Source organism: Myxocyprinus asiaticus, chromosome 25, assembly GCF_019703515.2.
Source record: "Myxocyprinus asiaticus isolate MX2 ecotype Aquarium Trade chromosome 25, UBuf_Myxa_2, whole genome shotgun sequence".
Lineage (NCBI taxonomy): Eukaryota > Metazoa > Chordata > Actinopteri > Cypriniformes > Catostomidae > Myxocyprinus > Myxocyprinus asiaticus.
Window position 1 is genome coordinate 41,645,569 of NC_059368.1, and position 23,584 is coordinate 41,669,152.

At 38.2% G+C, this 23,584-nt stretch overlaps 1 protein-coding gene across 2 annotated transcripts in view; it reads left to right on the top strand.

Moving 5' to 3' along the window:
* The window catches only part of cebpz (CCAAT enhancer binding protein zeta), a 139,116-nt gene that overhangs the window by 110,499 nt on the left and 5,033 nt on the right, over positions 1 to 23,584 (top strand). Inside the window, exons 13-15 of one of the 2 annotated variants that reach the window (XM_051654695.1) lie at positions 1,471 to 1,569; positions 11,073 to 11,155; positions 13,951 to 14,032. In XM_051654695.1, coding sequence (XP_051510655.1) covers positions 1,471 to 1,569; positions 11,073 to 11,155; positions 13,951 to 14,032 — 264 coding nt within the window. The remainder of the gene's footprint in view (positions 1 to 1,470; positions 1,570 to 11,072; positions 11,156 to 13,950; positions 14,033 to 23,584) is intronic. The other variant, XM_051654696.1, reaches the window with a different exon arrangement.

Consider the following 23,584-nt stretch of genomic DNA (forward strand, 5'->3'; position numbering starts at 1 on the left):
TCTTTTTGCCGCATTTTCAGTGTTAACATACTTCCCACACTACTTGCACTACAAAATGGCATAGAATAGTGCAGAAGTGTGCAGTTTGGCACACACCTATAGTCCCAGCCTAAATTTGCGCCATTGGTTGGGTAAGTGCTGCTGTGTCAGGCAGTCATGCCCTCAAATAATTTTAATATTTTTATAATATAAAAAAATATTATATAATAAAACAATATGATGATTGTATAAGAAAATATACAATATTTTTTTATAGTGCCCAAGTAGACAGTGTTTACTGTTTTTGAAAAAAATTATGAATGGCTTACTTATAGCTGTCTCTCTTTTTTTTTTTTTTTTTTTTTACTGGAATAGTAGAAAGTATTTTAACAAAGAAGTTTCACACTCCAGCTTTAAAGCTACTTAATTTTTCCAGCTAAGAGCAGTTAGAGTACTCTTTTTCTTGTCAATTGTATTTGAATAATATTGATGACATCATAGACAGTGACAGATCTTTTTACACATGCTGCATTTAAACTGCAAGACCTAATGCACAGATCCCCCCCAAAATCTCGTCATCAGCAGAGTGTGCGAGCACTGAATGTGTGCAGCCAGATTTTTCTAACCGCTCATCTTTGAACACGCAGAATGAGCCGTTGTCACTAAGAAGCGCTAGATGTAATCGCCGCTAAAACAACAGGAGACAAAGGTAAAAACAACAACAGTGGATGTGGAGGCCTAGAGATTGTATAGCTCGAGTCTGAAGGACTATAAAGACATCTTTATGGGTCTAAGATCCTGAAGAGAAATAGTTTGGTGTCTTATAGCAGTCGTAGCGTGCATGCGTCTTATGTGGTATATTTTGACAGGCTCGCGTTCAACTGTACACAGACACTGAGTGTTAGCGTCAGTATACTTTGGGCATAAGACGTAACTGACTGTTTACACTAATACCTTGCGAAGACAAGAGTTTTAAGGTGGATTTGACCATTCTGAATAGAATCGAATCTGAATTGATTTCTGCGAGGATGCTGCATTGGAAGGATGGTGTATTGGAAGGATGTAGTGGAAAAATGCAAGTGTTTGCAAAAGAGACGCTCCATCACTGCGACCATACAGTATATACTGATAACATCTCAACTTCCGCTGCAACACACTCTGACGTGGGAATACGTTGACCAATAAGAATTTTTGTGGGGTGGGTTGCTTTCAGAAGTTCATTTAGCTAAAAAGCTCTGTCAGCGCTTTCTCTACTGTGTTAGGAACCCTTAATGCAAGGTGCAGTCGCTCTTCAAAGACCATACATGAACATAAGCGTGCACACAAAAGTGTCCGTCTAACAGATACCCAATTGAATTGGTAATACCGGTTTTGTAGAACGACTAGTATCATTATCTTTTTTTTAGTGTAGTATCGATTTTCTACCGAAGTATCAGTACTTTTGATGTCTCTAGCTCCAACTACGCCTTTAATTTCAAATGTATCTTCCAGATTTCCATGAAGAAATGGAGGATCTGCCGGATGTCAAATTGGCGCCTAATAAAGGAAAGCGGAAACCATCACAGCAGCTCGACTTTTTTGGATCTTTTGGTGAGCTGCTAATTTTAAGGATTACTTTAATGTGTGAATAAAGCTCATGAAACCCGTCAAGAACATGTGCTGGTCAAATTTCATTGTAGGACCACTTAAAAAAAAATTGTGACATTATTTTAACCCTCATATTGTGTTCCGGTCATTTTGACCCAAAGAGGAAATTGCTAGTTAATGTTATCCTATTGGACTAAAACTTACTGACTTTGCTCACACAGGGTATCACAATTCCCCCAAAAAATGTGATAATTTTTAGAATTTTTGGGGGGTGGTCACATTGTTACACTTTTGGTGTTCCCGGTCAAAAATGACCGGCCTATAAAAATTGCTTATAAATGTCTTATTGTCCTGTATTATCACCAAATATTGGATTAGATCTTTTTGCCAACTTGTTTTCTTTCAATTAGCACAGGTTTTGTGTTACTTTTTGGAACTTATTTATCGTAGGCCTCATTGACCTGAGCTTATGCACCTCCATTTATTGAAAGCATTATTTGTGGATAATTTTGCAATATTAAATAAAATATAAAAACATTCTGTACTATATATCACACTAGTGTGCTTTAATGTTTAACAAGGAAGTTTTTGTTTTGAAATGCTTTTATTTTGTGCAAAATGGCATGCTTGTGGTGTTCCTGGTCAAAAATGACCAGCCATTTAATTGGGGAGATCAAAAATAAGAGAAAACTTTAGTGTTCAGGAGTATGTTCATCATGTTCATGTTCACATATGTGCATGTGTGCTTGCAAACATAAAGTTCTTTTTAACTTGACACGGTGTTTAAAAAGTGCCGGTCCTGTGTGAGTCGAAACAGCGAGACATGGTGAGACAAAGACATTCGTCCAGCATGTATTAACATAGGAAAAAAAGGGGAAAACAGAACAGATGCGTGCAAAAACACGTTCAGTGTGAATGGCACTTAACTCGTCAGTTCGCGCGTCTGAGAGTGAGAGCGTGTGCACGAAACAAGTTCGGTTGGCCTGTTTAATTTTTCATTAATTACAAAACCGAATCTGACCAGAACCCGAAGTTCTACTTGGAAAAACTGACCCGAACCCACCCGAAACCTGTCGGGTTCTCGGGTCCCGTCGGGCCCGGGTTGGGTTGCAGACCTCTAATGTGCATGTGTGCTTGCAAACATAAAGGCCTTGGATCTGTGCACGCACACATACACAACCACATGTGCGTGCACACACATGCTAACGTACACGGACAAACTCTGAGTATTACATGCTTTCTTACATGTTGTTGTTCACATATGTGCATGTGTGCTTGTAAACATAAAAGTCTCAGATCTGTGCACATGCGCACTACCACACACACACACACACACACACGTGCGTGCACACATGAACACACAAACTCTTGAGTATTGCATGCTTTTTCACAATAATTAACTTTATCCTACCCTGAACTGCATCCAACATCCATTCATCCATCCAACATTACCACACACAGACACACCAGAACTGTCTTTGCCCCACAGTGACCCCTCTCCAATAGAATCAATAGAACTGTGGTGTTCCCAGTCAAAGATGACCATTGAAAATGAATGTGGGAAGATCACAAAAAACAGGACTTTTATTTTGAAATACTTTTTCTGAATAGGGGCACAAAGAAACACTTGTGGTGTTCCCTGTCAAATCTGACTATTTTGACAAAGAAAACTGACCTAAGCCTATTTACACATTAAAACTGTCAAGTAGAGGTCGACCGATAGTGGATTTTACCAATAAATAAGTTGGGCAGTACCTGCCGATAACCGATTAATCAACCGATAGTTTTTAAAATTGATACTGAATGAAAAAATAACACTCAAAGTAAAATAGTGCTTAACTTTATTACAAAAATGAACAGTACTGACTGAACCATGAAAATTTATTGTACTTTTTTAAATGAAATATATAGAAACTCTCACTTTCAACTACTTTTATTTCCAGCTAAATTAACGTGTAAATATTTGTATGAACAAAAAGATTCAACAACTAAGACATAAACTGAACAAGTTTCAGAGACATGTGACTAACAGAATTGGAATAATGTGTCCCTGAACAAAGGAGGGTGTCAAAATCAATAGTAACAGTCAGTATCTGGTGTGGCCAAGTACTGCAGTGCATCTCCTCCTCATGGACTGCACCAGATTTGCCAGTTCTTGCTGTGAGATGTTACCCCACTCTTCCAGTGGAATTTCTCGAATTTCAAAGTCAGCTGATTTTTAAATTGATGTTGTTTCCTTAGTCCACAAGAGGGCGCAATAAATACATAAACCATTCCGCACCGTGTTATATTATTGCATAGAACATTTCTATCCTGGCTGTTAAAAAAGAGCATTTCATTTTCAACTAATGTGCATTAAATAAATAAGTTGTAGTCTGTCCATATTCTCAAATGTTAAGTCAAAAGTAAAATGGGGGGGGGGTACACTTCAATAGACAGTTCACATGGTGTTACACTGATTCCTACTGCTCCATACTCTAGCTATAATAACAGCGAAAAACCACATTGTTTTTATTTCATTATAGTTGTATGTAGAGTAGCAATATTCACAGATAGCAGTGGTTTTTGGCTGAACTTGGTGGTAAAGCAGCTCAGACTATGAGCCCAGGCCAGGGGCTGTTCAGTCAGACGGAACACAACAGACTGGAACCGAACGCAAGGATCTCAGAACACACATTTCCAAGTTGAACATTTTCTGACAAAGATTTAAACAACGCATTGCTAAATCTGAGAAACGCTTATTAGAGAGCAAGACGCCAAGTACCTCCACCAAGTGTAAGGCCGTTCACACCGAATGCTTTTGCAACAATCTATTTGTTTTTCTATGTAAACGCACGCAAGGCGAACGTCTTTGTTTCCCTTTGTTTTTGTTTATTCAGTGTCTCGTGCAGGAGCACTGTTTTTTAGATGATGTGTCTAATTAAAAATAACTTTAAAAGTATATGGAGACACCTGCTTTCTGGAAAAACTACCGGTGTGGATTATTGCAGATAACCGATAGTTCCAGAAATCTGTTATCGATGCGGATTAAACGGCAAAACCGATATATCGGTCGACCTCTAATATAAAGAATGTTTCATTGAACAAAAATAACAACACTATTCATATATCTGTTATTTTCTAAACAACAACAAACCAAATCAACAAACACCTGGTGGATTTTTGTCCTCATGCATATGTCTGACAATATCTTTTTGCATGTGCCTTGCAAATGTGTGCTCTGCATTTGAAACACACAATGCTTGATGAAAGATCATCTAATGAAATATTCTATTGGAGAGGGGTCACTGTGGAGCAAAAACAGTTCTGGTATGCGTGCGTGCGGGCATGCGGGTGTGCGGGGGTGTGTGTTTAGTAATGTTGGATGGATGAATGGATGTTGGATGCAGTTCAGGGTAGGATAGTTAATCTCTGTGAAAAAGAAATCATGTAATACTCAAGAGTTTGTGTGTGTGCGTGCGCATGTGTGTTAGTGCACTTGTGTGTGTGTATGTGCACGTGCACAGGTCCGAGGCCTTTATGTTTGCAAGCACACATGCACATATTGTGAATATGAACATGCTCCTGAACACTCAATTTTTTCTCTTATTATTGATCTTCGCCATTCATTTTCAATGACCAGTCATATTTGACCGGGAACACCACATGTGTGACTTTGTGCCATTTTGTACAAAATAAAAGCATTTCAAAACAAACATCCTGGTTAAACATTAAAGCACACTAGTGTAATAAATAGTACAGAATGTTTTCATATTTTATTTAATATTGCCAAAATTATCCACAAATAATCCTTTTTTCACTCAAAAACGGAGGTGCATAAGCTCAGGTCAGTGAGGCCTATGATCAATAAGTTCCAAAAAGAATTACAAAACCTGTGCTAATTGAAAGAAAACAGGTTGGCAAAAAGATCTAATCCAATATTTGGCAATAATATAGCATAATGAGAGATTCATAAGCAATTTTTAAAAGGGCGGTAATTTTTGACTGGGAACACCAAATTAGGTACAAAATTTGAACATAGCACAAGGGTTAATGACATTTTGTAATTACTGTAATGCATTGAAAAAAACTTATTTTCATTTCTGTAATGTAAAAAAAAGCTATATTTAAATTGTAAAGTATTTATATATGTATTTGTTTTAGTGCCATTTAATTTGATACACATAAAACATTTGTAATTTTTTTTAACTGTATTATTGTAATTAGGGCTGCAAAGTTAATTTAATAAATAATCAAAATTACTACAACAGATGCCACAATTAAAGGGGACGTGACATACTCAATATATATTTTTTTAATTATTATTATAATTATTATCTTCCCTGAGGTCCACTTATAATCTCAGTAAAGTTTTTTGGCACCAAAACAGTCATAATGTTATATGTAATCTTTTTCCACCGTGTCTCTTGTTCTCTGTCTGAAAAGCTTGGTTTAAAGCTGTCTGGCCCTTTAAGACTTCATTGTAAACACCCACTGTTCTGATTGGCTAACTTTATACAGTCCCTCAAATACAGCCATATTTGAAACTCAGTCGGAAGAAAATGAACTAGCTTTACATTATAATTTATAAAACTACTTTTAAGGGTTAACACACAATGGACAGCCAACACATTTCATCTGAATGTATCAAAATGTTCATTCAAGCACAGCAACTATCAAGCAGTCATGACATTTGAAACATTTGTGAAGTAAACTGTGTACTCACGAGTCCAGTAGTGTTTCACTGCTGCATCTTTCAAATCCTTTGCAAAGCTTGAATAATATTTTGACTGGTTCACAAGCAATCCACACTGATATGAGCCAGAAACATACAATCCACGCTGAAATGTTCTGAATACGCAAATGTAATACAGTCCATGGTGGTTGGGTGCTTCAACAGGCCAAAGCAGAGACACTGGTCTTCACAGGAGTGACATCTCACATCTTTCGTGTTTGTTTACACACAGAAGAGCATGTGTTTCTCCCAGGTAGTGGCGGTAGCTGAATGAGACGCATTTTTAAAAGTTGTGCTTGTACCGTTCTTAAAACGCAGCACACATCACCGGAAACACATCAAAATAATCAAAAACTTCCATACAGTGCATGTTTACAAAAGACCATCAATTAAATATAGCACAGATGGGTGCAAAAATGGTCCAGGACGCCTTCAAAACCGTAAGAAACTGTGAATGAAAAACAATGAATGTCTCCTTTTTAAAGTAATAACTTTATATTGCGTCCTTTAAAAGTGGCGCAAGGTGCATGATAACGGTCAAATAATTTTTGTGTACCACTTTTCACAACACACCTTTTCAAAGCAGCTTTACAGAAAATCAAGCATTAACAGAAAATGAAACTGTAATATCTGTAAAGTCTTACATTGTGTTTGATTAAATATGATTGTAAATTGTGTGTAAAAATAAATTTGAAAATAATTCTATTTAGAACCCCAGTGAGCAAGCCAAACGCGACTATGTCAAGGAACACAAAATTCCATAAGATGTTAGTTAATGGAGAAAAATAAGCTTGGGAGGAACCAGGCTCACTGTGGGGGCCAGTTCACCTCTGGCTAAACAGCACGAATATAATGCCAATATTAGTTATTTATGTGCAGTGCAAGTCATGGTTTAAAATGAGTAAACTAAGTGTTAAGGGGCAGTGTTTAAACAAAGATTTGTTTGAACTGTAAGATTAATGACTAATGTCTTTTGAAGTTCATCCTGGATTAACTGCAGAAGTTCACATAGATGTATTGTCCTTTGTTAGATGGCTGATGAAGGCTTTTGTTAGCAATTAAATGATAGTCTATGTATTTCATTTTAAGAGTGTAGTCCATCGGGGAGTCGTGTGGCGCTATGCGAGGGTTGGACGTGTGAACGGCGAGCTCTGCGCACTTTGCTAGTTTCTAATACTTTTTATATCATAAACCAGTGAGATTCGATACACCCTGATCCATAACTGTTCTACGAAGACAATATGTCAAAGAATTCAAAATCCTCAGGCTCTGGAGACATTAAAAGACACTTACGTGCTCAAGCTGATACCCCAGACAGGGCCGCAGACCAGGGACTCCGTTTGGACGGTGCAGCGGGAGAGATTAAGCGTCAACTGTCGAGCATGTCGGTAATGCTGGTGAAAGTCGTTGCGGACTTGAAGGATCTTGCTGTGCGTCGATCGATCACTTCCATAGAGAAGAAATTCACTGAGATGGTTACAAGAATGGTGGATGTTGAGAATCGTCATCGGAGAGGGAATTAGCGGCTATCCTGCTAGCAACCGAGATAGATTTGGAACGCGTTTGGGAAAAGTTGGAAGATTTAGAGAATCGTAGCCGGCAAAACAACGTTAGAATTGTTGGAATTCCTGAGAACGAAGAAGGTCGAGATACGGTGAAATTCCTAGAAGAGCTCTTTCCGAGTCTGCTCGACATAACAGGCCATAAGCTGGAAATCGAGCAAGCTCACAGAGTCCCGGCTCGGAGATCCGCTGAGGGAGACAGGCCCCGAGCAATTCTGGCCAAATTTCTGAGACCAACCAATAAAGATCTTGTGTTACGCGATGCTTTCTTGGAAGAACCACAACATTTTCTTGTTCCCAGACTTTGAAAATTCGACGAGAGAAACGTGATCGATTCAAGGAATGCAAGAAACTCTCACATCAACGGAAGGTTGCTTTTGCAATGATGTTCCTGGCCAAATTGAGAATAGATAATAAGGATGGCCGCAACATATTTACATGCCCACAGCAAGCGCCTTCATAAAGTCAATGGAATGAATAAGTCATTGTGTGATGCAGCCGAGTGGACCTGACTCGCTGAACATTCACTTGTTCATCCGAGGAACTGAGCACCGCCTTTTTGTGCTGGTTCCGTCTAGTGGCTGGAGTATGTTTTGTGGCGTAACACTCCTTCCGAACAGTTTGTGGATGAATCTGCATGTTATTCGTTCTTATACCTCCTATTGGTTGGAGTTTGTTTTCTGGAATATTTCTTGCAATCATTGGAGTGATTAAGGCACTTGTTGCTCTCGTGTATCAGCTGAGTGAGCCGGACTCACTGAACATTAATTTGGCTGTCCGAGGAACTGGGTGCCTTTTTCGTTTCTTTTTGCGCTGGTTCCGCCTAGAGGCTGGAGTTTGTTTTATGGAATATCACTCCTTTGGAACATTTGTGGATGAATCTACACGTCTTTGTGTTTATCCCGCCTTTTGGCTGGAATTTGTTTTACAGATTATTTTCTGTTGTGTAATTCTGTCTCACAAAATTTGTATAGACGCACCGGATTTGAGTAATCCGATGGCAAAGTTGTCGCGGGGTTTCTCGTAGGCGTACATGGACTGTGTACACGCACTGTCGTGCACAGAGTTAATGCGCACATTTTTCTTTTTTCTGTTTTTTATTTATTTTTATTTTTTTCTGGGGAGGTTCTGGGTTTGTTTGTTTGCTCTAATGTTGGAATGTGTTCTTTTAGACACACAATCTATTTTTTCTAACATGTCAAATGTTAATATGAGTGGATTGTCTCTCTCTACGAGGAATGTGAATGGGTTGGGGCACCCCATAAAAAGAAAGTTATTTCTTTTTTTAAATGTAAGAAATATGATAGTGTTTCTTCAAGAAATGCATCTTTCTCCACAGAATGCTGAAAAATTTGGGAAGATATGGGGTGGACATATTTTCTCTAGTGCTGGCTCAAGTAAGAGCAGGGGAGTCATTACACTGATAAGTAAACATCTACAATTCAAATGTCTCAAACAGATTAATGATAAATTAGGAAGCGTCATTATTGTTTTAGCAGAAATTCAGGGGCAAAGATTGATTTTGGCTAATATTTATGCACCTAACATTGATGATCAGGGCTTTTTTATAGATCTTGAAGGGATGTTGCAAGCTGCTGGCACCCCTCATGATATAATATTGGGAGGAGACATTAATCTTTTGATGGACTCAGTCCTTGATCATAGTGAAGCAAATGTGTGTAAGCCCCTAAGAGCAACACTGACGCTTCACAGGATGTGTAAAAAATCTTGGTCTTACAGATATTTGGAGACTTTTGAACCCATCTGGTAGGGACTATAAATTTTTTTTCATCAGTCCATAAGATTTATTGTAGAATAGATTTTTATATGCAAGTCCCTCATTTCATCTATTGTTGATTGCTCAATTGGAAACATCTTAGTCTCAGGTCACGCCCTGGTGAGTTTAGAGGTGTTGCCACATACGGAGAAAAAGAAATCATATAGTTGCCGCTTTAATATATCCCTTTTGCAAAATCCTGAATTTCAACAAATATTAAAGGCCGAAATCAATGTTTATATGGAGACCAACTGGTCCTCGGTATGCTTTGTGGGCGTGGCTTGGGAGGCACTTAAGGCGGTTCTTAGGGTCATCATACAGTATGCCTTATTCATCAAAAAATATCCAAAGCTCGAGAACTCGTGGAGTTGGAAGGGAATATTAAGTGCTGAAGTGCAGAATGTTGTCTGATAGCCTCAGAGAATTGACCCGATTGAAATTTGGGCTGCACGATGATGGTTAAAATAATAGTTTTGATTATTTTGCTCAATTTAATCACGATTATTAATTTTTCAATTATCAATTTAAATAATTGATTTTTTTTATTTTTATTGCAGGACTGCACAGTTTGAACAAAAAAATAATCACTGTTGCAACTGCTTAGATGTAAATTCTAAAAAGAAAAAAATAATTAGATTAAACAGCAGCTCATGTTGAACAAGGTGTTAAAGCTACAAACTGATAGGTGATTCCTTTTGACTAAAATTAGGTCATGCTTTGCCCTATGCTTTACTGCCAGTAGAAAGTTACTCTGGAGTATTAACACTCGAGTCTTCTTTAAAAGATCTATTTTTACAATATTATTATTATACATGGCATTGCTGTATGGTCTCAAGCCTTTGTTTGCAGAAAACTGAGCGAGTGTGTTGCTGAGTTAAGTGAACAGCTTTTTGTTTCTCCTCCCAAACACTGGTAAAATGTTCTCATCTCCTCCTAGGTCCACAAAAGCTTGGTGCCTTTAGTTACATTAGATTTGTTTAGAAAGGTATAATGGACAAACATATTTTGAATTATATACATCATTATACATCATGATCTCTCGTGTGTTTTTGCCTAAATACTCTTCCCGTTGGGCACAAAAAAATGTCCTGAAAATGAAATTTAGCCATAATAAGAATTGAAACCCTGATTTGTAGGTGGTTTGAAATCTTTTTTAATTTGTCATGTGTTTTTTGTTTGTTTGTTTTGTATTTTTGTTATTATGACTTGCAGCTTGAACAGTCAGTCTAAAAAATCTGGTTTTCCCTGCTGTGTGAAAGCCTTAGTTGTCTTGAAATTGGTCACAAAATATTAATGGGCTTCATGTTCTTTGTGCCAAATATATACATTTTTGATTATTGATTTTGGGGCAAAATATGACCTGAACATGTTTTTGTGTGAATCAGTTTTTTGTGTGTGTGTGTTGTTTTTGCCAATAAACTGAATTTCTTGTCCTTTTTTGCATGTGTGATAGCCCATCATCCTAAAGATTCACAACCAGGAAGGAAGAAAAAAAGAAAAAAGGATGATCAAGCAGTGTTTGCATCAGCAGAGGAGGTACATGATTTATTGGGATATTCAGGGGGTTTCCTGGGTCAAAAATGCTCTTTGGTGGTGGCTGACGTATACAGACATTTCATGCATGTTTATTAAACATTTGTCTTTGAAAAACAAACAAAAAACAAATGTGAATGAAAGTAGGGTACCCGGTTTTTGCACTGCACTCCACTGTTAAAATCAGTTTCTTTTTGTTCGTCATTAATTTTGCATTAAAATGTGCCTTTTCTCGTGGGCAGAGAAAGAGAGTGAAGATTGGTTAAAAGATGGTTAAAATGAAAACTGATGCGCTGGTTTTCTTTCATGCAGTGGATTGCTTTCTTGTTTTTCTTTTTTAATCATGGACAGACAGATGGCAGACAGTATTTTGGAATTATCTGTGGATGTAAAAAAAACAAAAGGGGGGGGGTAAATACCAGGATCTGTTCTGCCGCAAATACTTGGAGAGAGAAGTGATCCCACTGAGTGAATTATCTCCGTAATTACTAAATAACACCTTTGTCAACCCTGCATTTATATCTAGCGTAAGGTCGCCAAAAAGGTTTTCACTATGCAATGAAGGCTAAGTCCAAAAAAAAATACAGTATGGATAACTGCTTCAGAATCAAAGCAAATGCTAATGTTCAGCTAAAAAGATTGGAATGAAAAATGATACAGAGTAGATAAAATAGGCCTATTTTTTTTTTATATATAATTTTTGATAGTCGTTTCATTGCAGTGGACATGATAGGTCTATCATAAATATGGATATCATTTTAAATAATAAAAACAAATCATTAAATTTGCTTTGGCAGCTTGACATTTCACTTGGGCAGCTTCCAAAAAAATGTAATAGCAGGAAAAACCTTTACATTAACTAGAAGATCCATGTATGCAGGTTCCAGGCATTACGTGAAAAGAAATGGATTTTGCTGTTGAAGCTAAAATTGTATGGCTTTAAAATAAAAGTAATACAGATTAGGAATGGGGAAAAAATACAGTTTTTTTCTTAAATCGTGATCTTCATTTGAACAATCCCGATAATGAAGTTGGGCACAGAGATCTTTTCACTGTGTGTTATGAGTAAACTTTAATTTGACTCATTCCGTTTAATGCATTTCCAAAGGTGTGAGCAATCAATTTGTCATTGAATAATGTGTCTTTTAATTACCTTTCTGTCCTTTTATAGTCAGTTGTTGATCAAAATCAACAAAAAAAACAAAATTCTAATCATACACAGCACGGATGCACCGTGCATGTCCTCTCTCATTAATATGTGCTCACTGGCTGAATTGCTGGTTGTCTTAAAGAGACTGTACTGTATTGGCACTTATTCTACATATCAGTGTAAATAGTTTTTAAAAGTACAAATTATGCATTTAATCAATAAACATATAATAAAGCATATGTATGCAATAAATTCAATTTCAAGACATTTTTATTGATGGAATACATGGAATTTGTACATTTTTTAAAAAGCTAAAATGACAAATGTTGAAAACTGATAATATTAAATTTAATATTTTGTACTTTACCAAGTTAGAAGGTCCTCTGTATAATTAACAGCATTAGCTGAGAAAGAATTTATTTCATATGTAAGCAAAATGGACTTAACTAAAATATACCCATATTAATTTAAATTAAATCAGAATCGAACCGAGAGCTTGTGAATTGAAGCAGGAAATCTTTATCAATACCCAGCCGTAAAGGGATGTCAATAGATCAAACCAATATTGATTGATCAATAACAATCTATATTAATGATAATGTTAAATTATATTTATTCTTTGGTACACATCTTTGGTTTTGTGTCAGTGATGGGGTACTTGAGCCTTACTGATAGCTCTTATGGCAAAAAAGGATGGGAAACATTGATGTACAGCTTCTGTGAAATGTCTATTACTACAGAAAATGGTTTCAACTCATTCCTAAATTTGTGTAAAATAACAATACTTGTTTGCAGAAATACGCTTACAGTTGAAGTCTATGGGCAGGGTTAGACAATATAGCTAAGGGGCCTGGGTAGCTCAGCAAGCAAAGATGCTGACTACCACCCCTGGAGTCTCGCGTTCGAAACCAGGGTGTGCTGAGTGACTCCAGCCAGGCTTCCTAAGCAACCAACCGGTTGCTAGGGTGCGTAGAGTCACATGGGTTACCTTCCTCGTGGTCGCTATGTCATGGTTCTCGCTCTCTGTTGGGCGTGTGGTGAGTTGTGCGTGGAGACTGTGGTGAATAGCGTGAGCCTCCACACACGCCAAGTCTCAGTGGCAATGCTCAGCAAAGCCACTTGATAAGATGTGCGGGCTGACTGAATCAGAAGCGGAGGCAACTGAGATTTAGTCTGCCACATGGACTGAGGTGGGTTACTGGAAATGTGATGGCCAATTAAAAAGTACATTTACTAAATTTGCGATGTTAACAGCCCATCTGTGGAGCGATAATAGCACTGTAATAAATGTTTAAAATATATGATCATCAAACTTGGTCAAAAAGATAAGTCAAGTCATTTTTATTTGTATAGCGCTTTTCACAACACATAATTTCAAAGCAGCTTTACAGGAAATTATGCATTAACAACAACAAAAATTAAACTGAAATGGCTATAATGTCTTGCAGTGATCGTGTCATTTGATTAAATATGATTGTAAAATGTCTGTAGAAATTAAATAATTAAATAATTGTATTTAGAACCCCAGTGAGCAAGCTGAAGGCGACTCACTTCCAACATAACTTATGTTAGCGTAAAGTAAATTGTATTTTTTGGATGAACTATTTAAGAACCTTCAACATACTGATGCTAATTTCTTTTTTAACAGTTTGGGTGTTTGCTGGATGAAAATGCAATCTTGAAGTTTGATAACAGCAGCATGAATGCAATGGCCAATGCGGACAAAGCTGGTGAGTGCTGATTATAGATGCACTGTTGGAAGAATGTGCCAAGTTCTTAGAAATGTATTTGTTAGTTTCTACTAAAACATTTATACCATACAACATTTTTATTTAATGACTCTGAAAATGTAGGGGCCTGGGTAGCTCAGCGAGTATTGACGCTGACTACCACCCCTGGAGTCGCGAGTTCGAATCCAGGGTGTGCTGAGTGACTCCAGCCAGGTCTCCTAAGCAACCAAATTGGCCTGGTTGCTAGGGAGGGTAGAGTCACATGGGGTAACCTTCTCGTGGTCGTGATTAGGGGTTCTCGCTCTCAATGGGGCGCATGGTAAGTTGTGCGTGGATCGCGGAGTGTAGCATGCTCCACATGCTGTGAGTCTCCACGGTGTCATGCACAGCTAGCCATGTGAAAAACTGAGACTTGTCCTCCGCCACCCGGATTGAGGTGAGTAACCGCACCACCACGAGGACCTACTAAGTAGTGGGAATTGGGCATTCCAAATTGGGAGAAAAGGGGATACACTTTTTTTTTTTTTCTTTTTTTTTAAAGACAAATGTGGTGGAACCATTATGTAAAACGTAATAAACATTGTCCTTTCACCTTGAATACATGTGAGTGTACATATAATTTTCTAAACATTTTTTTAGGGGCCTGGGTAGCTCAGTGGTAAAAGACGCTGGCTAGTTCGAATCCCTGGGCGTGCTGAGTGACTCCAGCCAGGTCTCCTAAGTAACCAAATTGGCCTGGTTGCTAGGGAGGGTAGAGTCACATGAGGTAACCTCCTCGTGGTCGCTATAATGTGGTTAGTTTTCGGTGGGGCGTGTGGTGAGTTGAGTGTGGATGCCGTGGTGGATGGTGTGAAGCCTCCACACGCGCTTTGTCTCTGTGGCAACGCGCTCAACAAGCCACGTGTTGAGATGCGCGGGTTGACTGTCTCAGACGCAGAGGCAACTGAGATTTGTCCTCCGCCACCCGGATTGAGGTGGATCACTACGCGACCACGAGGACTTAAGCGCATTGGGAATTGAGCATTCCAAATTGGGTGAAAAGGGGGGAACCCCCCCCCCACCATTTTTGTTTTTGCCATACTCATTGCTGAGGGCCTGATCATCAATCTGACCAATTTTGGGGTCTCCAACTCAACCCTGTAGTGGCACTATCAGTTCAAAATTTGACATTTTATTTGCTTCTTGAGACTTAATCAGACCATCCAACCACTCCAATCCCTGACTCAGGCCGCCATCTTGAAATTTGACAAAAACAAGTTTCACTGTATTCATCTGATTTTACCAAATTTGTATCAGATCTTCTTGAGACACTGCTGTACAAATGCTATCAAAAGCTTTTTAATAGACCAAACTGTTTCTTGATGATACATTTAATAATTCAGCGGCAAGCGGGCCTGGGTAGCTCAGTGGTAAAGACGCTGGCTACCACCCCTGGAGTTCGTCCTCCGCCACCCAGATTGAGGCGAGTCACTACGCCACCACGAGGACTTAGAAAAAATAATAATTCAGCGGCGAGGATGCCAAACAGGAAGTGAAGCTAAATCTCTGCCATGCTTTTGTCTATTATTTGGTCTATTTTTCTTTTTTACAAATTTTTTTTTTAATGCAGCAAAACTTAAAAGAGGAGTACATAACAGGAGATACGGAAAGGACATTACAGGAGAAATACATACATGGGTACAGTATGTATAACATATGTAGCGAAATATTTAGAGCTGTCTGGACGGATTTGGTGGAAAATTGCATACTTCCATCCGTCCTCTGTGTGTGTTACGTCATGTCCGTAAATAAAGCTACTGTAGCATGTGTATATGTGCGATGATAGGTGTGGGGGTAGTTTGAAGCTGACAGCTTGTAGCCATAAATGAGCAACATTAACCATGGATTATTCCAAAAGGCAACCCTCCGGGGAATCACCCATTTTCAAAATAAAGACACCTCGAACCGAGAACAGTCTGCAAGCTAAAAAGAAATGTGATAGAGCTTGTAATAAAACACAAATCAACAACGGCTTGGCTTTTCAGAGGTGGTGACAACTCTGAGATCTGAAAGGATTTAAAACTGATCAGAAATTGAGTATTTCTTGCTCGACAGGTAAGATATTTTATTGGAATGATAGTTAGCCAATAAGCTCTTTTAGTGTGGTACTTCATTTGGATAGAGTTAGCCACTCTATTGGGCCTTTTATAATGGATTGTGGTACTGCGGTGCTTGATTTCATTTTCGAGGAAGGACAATGGGGAAAAAAAAACTTTATGCTGGTAACAATGCCAATCTCTAAACCAGTTACTACCATAGTCTGTTTGCCTGCTAGCTAAGTTATGGCTGCTCATAAGACATATTTTTTGGATTTCCAGCTTTTTTTTCCTTTCGTTATTTATTTATTTAGAGGGGAGGGGGTGAGATATGATGTTGTTAGTGACATTTGCTCAGATAAGTTGATCATCTGTAACCATGGTTACACCGGTTCGCCTCAAACCATCATATTCATCCGCGCAGAAGAGCAGAGCCTAAGCCCATCTCTCCTAATAACCAAAACAGTGCTCATCCACAAGTAATATGCAGTTCTATGCTTCAACCGCTAGAGGGCCAAAAGTTACATAGTGTAGCTTTAAACACACACACGGATGATAAACAACAGCACAATGGGAGATTTCAGGCTTTAAATATGTTGAATTTTATCTTAACAGGGTCTATGGTTAGGGTATATATGGTGTATGAACAGGTAATTATAATAAAGACAGAGATAAGAGAACCAAAAAAATAAAGAGGGACTGGCAAAAATGTGATTTGATAAAGGTGTTGAGTAATCTATGTCATGTACCGGATAAATAGCAAAGCAAATCAGAACAGGTGAAGGCCTAAGTGATACACAACCCCTGCAGAATCCGCAAGATGCTTGTCATTATAAAAAAATAAAATTCACAGCAGCTTTCAGAAATGTTGCTGTCATGTCTATAATATCGTAAAGTCCTCACTGAGCAGTTTAAATGAAAAACGTGATTGAGAATAAATGATTTGTTTTCATGCCCCCAGTGAGCAAGTAAAAGGCAACTATGGCAAGGAACCCAGAAAAAAAAACCTTGGGAGAAACCTCAGATGGGGGAGCAAGTTCCCCTCTAGCTATACAGCAATAATATAATATTAATATTTGTTATCTATGTGTAATACAAGTCATGCATTATTTAAGTAAACTGAGTAGATGTTGGTGGGCAATATTTATAACTAAAGGATATTAATTGAACTGTGCGATTAATGTATAAGTGTCTTTAAAGTCCATCCCTAATTGATTGCGGAAGTGCATGTAGATGCAGTGTCCTTTTTTATTTGGCTGAAGAAGGCTTTAGTTTATTGTCTATTTATTACATTTTAAGATAGTTTTGTCCATTCTATGACCAAGATATTGCAGGGAATATGGTTTACTTGTTTTTTTTGTTTTTTTAATTGTACTGCATCTACATAAGTGAGGTGTGCCTTACAGTCCCGATGGAAACTTGTGGCAGCCGATCCTTAGTCCGAGGTGCAGGCAATGGCCAGTGAAGTATCCCTTGATGTACGGCTGGAGTTGCAGCAGTTTATCCTCTGTGAAATAAATCAAACAAGTGACCAAACAAGCATGACAAAGGTCTATACTGGATGAAACAAAACAGGCTCACATGACAGATGTGCATATTTATCAATAGTTATTACATCGGAATTTGAATGAACGACCATGTATTTCCTTATATTTCATAAAATCATTTTTAAAGGATCACTTGCTCGCCAAATTAACCTACGAGGTGATAACTTTTGGCAGTTTAACAATGGAAGAATAAAAACAGCCAACCTACCCACAAATTGTGCTGTTGGACAATCCTAATAATTTTTGTTTGAAAAATATATATATATATATATATACACACACTATATTGCCAAAAGTATTCGCTCACCCATCGAAATAATTGAATTCAGGTGTTCCAATCACTTCCATGGCCACAGGTGTATAAAATGAAGCACCTACGCATGCAGACTGCTTCTACAAACATTTGTGAAAGAATGGGCCGCTCTCAGGAGCTCAGTGAATTCCAGCGTGGTACTGTGATAGGATGCCACCTGTGCAACAAGTCCAGTCGTGAAATTTCCTCGCTACTAAATATTCCACAGTCAACTGTCAGTGGTATTATAACAAAGTGGAAGCGATTGGGAATGACAGCAACTCAGCCACAAAGTGGTAGGCCACGTAAAATGACAGAGCGGGGTCAGCGGATGCTGAGGCGCATAGTGCGCAGAGGTCGCCAACTTTCTGCAGAGTCAATCGCTACAGACCTCCAAAGTTCATGTGGCCTTCAGATTAGCTCAAGAACAGTGCGTAGAGAGCTTCATGGAATGGGTTTCCATGGCCGAGCAGCTGCATCCAAGCCATACATCACCAAGTGCAATGCAAAGCGTCGGATGCAGTGGTGTAAAGCACGCCGCCACTGGACTCTAGAGCAGTGGAGATGCGTTCTCTGGAGTGACGAATCACGCTTCTCCATCTGGCAATCTGATGGACGAGTCTGGGTTTGGCGGTTGCCAGGAGAACGGTACTTGTCTGACTGCATTGTGCCAACTGTGAAGTTTGGTGGAGGGGGGATTATGGTGTGGGGTTGTTTTTCAGGAGCTGGGCTTGGCCCCTTAGTTCCAGTGAAAGGAACTCTGCATGTTTCAGCATACCAAGAGATTTTGGACAATTCCATGCTCCCAACTTTGTGGGAACAGTTTGGGGATGGCCCCTTCCTGTTCCAACATGACTGCACACCAGTGCACAAAGCAAGGTCCATAAAGACATGGATGAGCGAGTTTGGTGTGGAAGAAATGGTACGCAGCCAGATGACGGCAAGCCTATCGCTGGATTCCCACATTGAGTTTTACAGTACCTGTAAAAATGCCCATAAACTATAAAATATTAATCGGAAGTGTAGGGATGGGATGAGACATCGAATTTCAGTATGTCCCAAACCAAAAAAAAATTATGAACCATATCAAGGCAAAACTTGATATTGATATTACTTGATGTTTTCTGTCCATGTGATCATAAATGAAATGACCCTTCAAATATCATAATCTCTCCATCGCTTTATTTTACTCCTACTGCACTTTTTTTCTACATTGTTTACAGAGTTCACACAAGTGCCTGGATTTAGCTTTTAAAAGAAATTTAAGTACTATAATACCTGAAAAATCACCTTTTTTTGTTGAAAAGTGCTGGAGATTAAAATGGACGATTTCTTCCAAGCCTGGTTTATACTTCTGCGTCATACATAATGCCATAGGCTTTGCGTAGTGGCCAACGCGTTGGTTTGCATTTGTAGTTCTGCATTGGTGTGTCTGCATTGTTCTGTGACAGCCAACATGCTAACTATGTTTCATAAATAAACAAGCAATGCAAGCAATTACATTTCTGGATTCAAAAGTATTTATTAAATGATTGTAGCATCAAAAATTAGTTCAAAGTATGTGAACATGTTGAAATGTAGGTACATATTATTTATTATACATGTTTCTGAATTGCAGGCAGAAAATAAATGTGGAAATTTCTGAAAGCTTTCTCTTGAGTCACTTAAATGATAATATATAAATATTTTGGCATACTTTTGAAGTTCTGTGCTGAAAAAGGAATCATCAAATTAATAACTACTTGCCTGAATAACACAAAATGGGTGTTGCCTAAAGACATTACAATGCATACAGGCAATATTACCAACTCTTACCATGACTTTATTTTTTATTTGCTGACAAATTATTACCATTTACATAACTTATGAAATATTATTATTTACTGGACAACATATGGTCAACTCATCATGCCGATCGGAAAGTTCACGAGTAGAATAAAAAACATATGTCAAGTCATTTTTATTTGAATAGCACCTTTCACAACACACATCATTTCAAAGCAGCTTTACAGAAAATCATGCATTAACAGAAAATGAAACTGTAATATCTATAATGGCTTAGTCATCATTGTGTAGTTTGATAAAATATGATTGTTAATTGTGTTAAAAAAAATTAAGAAATTAAAAAATAATTGTATTTAGAAACCCAGTGAGCAAGCCGAAGGCGGCTGTGGCAAGGAACACAAAACTCCATAAGATGTTGGTTAATGGAGAAAAATTACCTTGGGAGAACCCAGGCTCACTGTGGGGGCCAGTTCTCCTCTGGCTAAACAACATGAATATAATGCCAATATTATTTATGTATAGTGCAGGTCATGGTTTAAAATTATTAAACTAAGTGTTAAGGGTCAGAGTTTAAACAAAGATTTTGTAAGAACTGTATGATTAATGACTAATGCCTTTGAAGTTCATCTTGGATTAACTGCAGAAGTTCACATAGATGCATTGTCCTTAGTTAGTTGGCTGATGAAGGTAGATCCTTTTCTCTATCCTAAGTCCAAGGTTCAGGCAATGACATATGATGTATCCCATGTCTTATGGTTGGAGTTGGCATCAGTTCATCCTCTGAAGTCCATCATAATAGACTGAAGTGATATTTGGCTGTCACCGGTTGCATTAAGTCATCATCACTCAGAGACACGAAGCAGGAATGGAGCTGGATCTGGCCGGCTCTGGTGACCTCAGGATAGGAGTCCCGAGGTAGAGACAGGGATACAAATAGAATAATACTGGCATAGATGCCATTCAGTTTATTGCAGAGTTATAGATCATGATCACTGTTTCTGGTTCCGGCAGACCTAACTAAAGCAGCCTGATTGTGAGTTGAAGGATAAATTAGGTGTATGCCTGGCTAAATAAATGTGTCTTTAGTCTAGACTTAAACTCAGTGAGTGTGTCTGCATCCCGAACTGTGTTAGGGAGACTATTCCATAGTTTAGGAGCCAAATATGAAAAGGATCTACCTCCTTTTGTGTAATTTGATATTGTGGGAACTATTAACAGGCCAGAATTTTGCGATCGTAATGAACGTGATGGAATATAGCATGGTAGAAGGTCACTTAAGTACTGCGGAGCTAGACCATTCAAAGCTTTGTACGTAGTTAACAGAATTTTTAAATTAATTCGAAATTTAACAGGTAGTCAATGTAACGACAATAAAATGGGGCTAATATGATCATATTTCTTGGTTCTTGTCAGCACTCTGGCTGCTGCATTTTGAACTAATTGAATAAAGTTGGGTATAGTCGGCATAACAGTGGAAATTTATTCCACGATTCCTGATAATATCTCCCAGTGGAAACATATACAAGGAGAAAAGCAGAGGCCCTAAAACTGATCCCTGTAACACTCTCTACTTTTGTTTGGTTTGACAATTCCTCATTTACATAGACAAAATGGTAGCGGTCTGCTAAATAGGACCTAAACCATGCTAATGCAAGTCCACAAATGCCAACGTAATTCTCTAGCCTATTCAAGAGAATGTCAATCTATCGTGTCGAAGGCAGCACTAAGATCTAAAAGCACTAGAAGTGAAATGCAGCCGCGATCAGATGATAAGAGCAAGTCATTTATAACTCTGATAAGTACAGTCTCTGTACTGTGATGGGACCTAAATCCTGACTGAAATTGTTCATATATACTATTTCTCTGTAGAAATGAACATAGTTGGGAGGACACTACCTTTTCTAGTATCTGGCATAAACAGTAGTTTTGAAATCGGTCTATAATTAGCCAGTTCTCCAGGATCAAATTGTGGCTTCTTAAGTGGTTTGATAACTGCCATTTTAAAGTTTCTTGGGACATGTCCTAGGGATAGTGAGGAGTTAATAATATTAAGAAGAGGTTCTGAGATTACAGAGAATACCTTTTTTAAGAGCTTAGTTGGTATTGGATCTAACATACATGTTGTGACTTTTGATGTTTCGATAAGTTTTGTTAGCTCTTCATGACATATTACAGAAGGATTGAAGTTGCACGTGAGGAAAATTATGAGACACTGTTTTCTGAGGTACTGTGACAGATGATTGCATAATTCCAATTTTATTTCAGATTTTCAATTTTATCAGTAAAGAAATTCATGAAGTCATTACAGTTGTGCTGTGAAAGAATATCTGGTTCAGTTGAGGCATTATTCCTAACCAGTTTAGCCACAGTACTGAATAAACACCTAGGATTGTTGTGGTTATTTTCTATGAATTTGCTAAAATATGCTGACCTGGCAGCTTTTAGTGCCTGTCTGTAGCTACAGACACTATCCTTCCATGCACCGCGAAATACCTCTAAATTTGTATTCTTCCATTTGCGCTCCATTTTCTGAGCTGCTCTCTTGAGAGCATGAGTGTGATCGTACCATGGTGTGGGGCTTTTTTCTTTAATTTTCATTAATCAAAGGGGGGCGACACTATCAAGAGTGCTAGAGTTGATTGTATTTATATTTTCTGTTATTTCATCAAGTTCTTCTAGACTTTGGGGCTTATTGAGCTCATGAGATGGGTCTGGAAGATTATTAGTGAAGCTATCTTTAGTGGCCGAAAGAATAGTTCTACCTGAATGATAGTGTGGTGTAGATTGAGTAACATTAGCTGATCGCAGCATACAAGAGATGAGGTAATGATCTGAGATGTCATCGCTCTGTGGAAGAATTTCTATAGTATCAACATCAACTCCGTATGACAGAATTAAATCTAGCATATGATTATGGCGATGAGTTGGTCCTGTCATATTTTATCTGACTGCAAGAGAGTTGAGAATATCGATAAATGCTAATCCCAATGTGTCATTTTCAAGTCACCAACAATTAAAGCTCTATCTACTGTAACTACAAGATCTGAAAAAAAAAAAAAAATTAGCAAATTCACCAAGGAAATCATAATTAGGCCCGGGTGATCTATATACTGTAGTAAGGGCTAAAGACGACAGAGTTTTTTTGATTTATATCTGACGGTGTCACATGAAGCATTATTAGTTCAAAAGACTTAAACTTGTATCCTGTCCTCTGAGTAACACCTAAAGCTTCAGTGTAAATTGTAGCAACACCTCCTCCTCGACCCTTCAGACATAGATTCATTTAAACTATATATTCATCCAGTTTAAGCCAGGTTTCGGTCAAACAGAGCACATCCAAACAATGATCTGTAATAATTTAATTTACAATTAGTGCTTTTGGTAGGAAGAGATCTAATGTTTAGTAGCCCTACCTTCATATCTTTTTCTAAATTATTTAGTGAGGGGTTTTGTGTTTGGTAGTTCGGGGAACAGACACAGTCTCTATGAGATATCTAGGCAATACAGTCTCTGTGTTGTAGTTTATGTGACCTGTGTGACGTCTCATGTCAGCTAGCAGATTTCCGGATTAACCAGTTTGTCTGCTTCCTGACCTGGGCCCCAGTTAGTCAGATCCTATCATTAATAAGATTATGAGCCAAATTACCAGAGAGTAGAGCGGCACCTTCCCTGGAGGGATGGTGTCTGTCTCTTTTAGCAGGTCAAGTCTACCCCAAAAACTCTTCCAATTGTCTATAAATCCTATGCTATTCTCCAGACACCACTCAGACATCCAGCAGTTCAGTGACACTAATCTACTATTAACCACATCACCACAATGAGCAGGGAGGGGCCAGAGCATGTTACAGTGTCT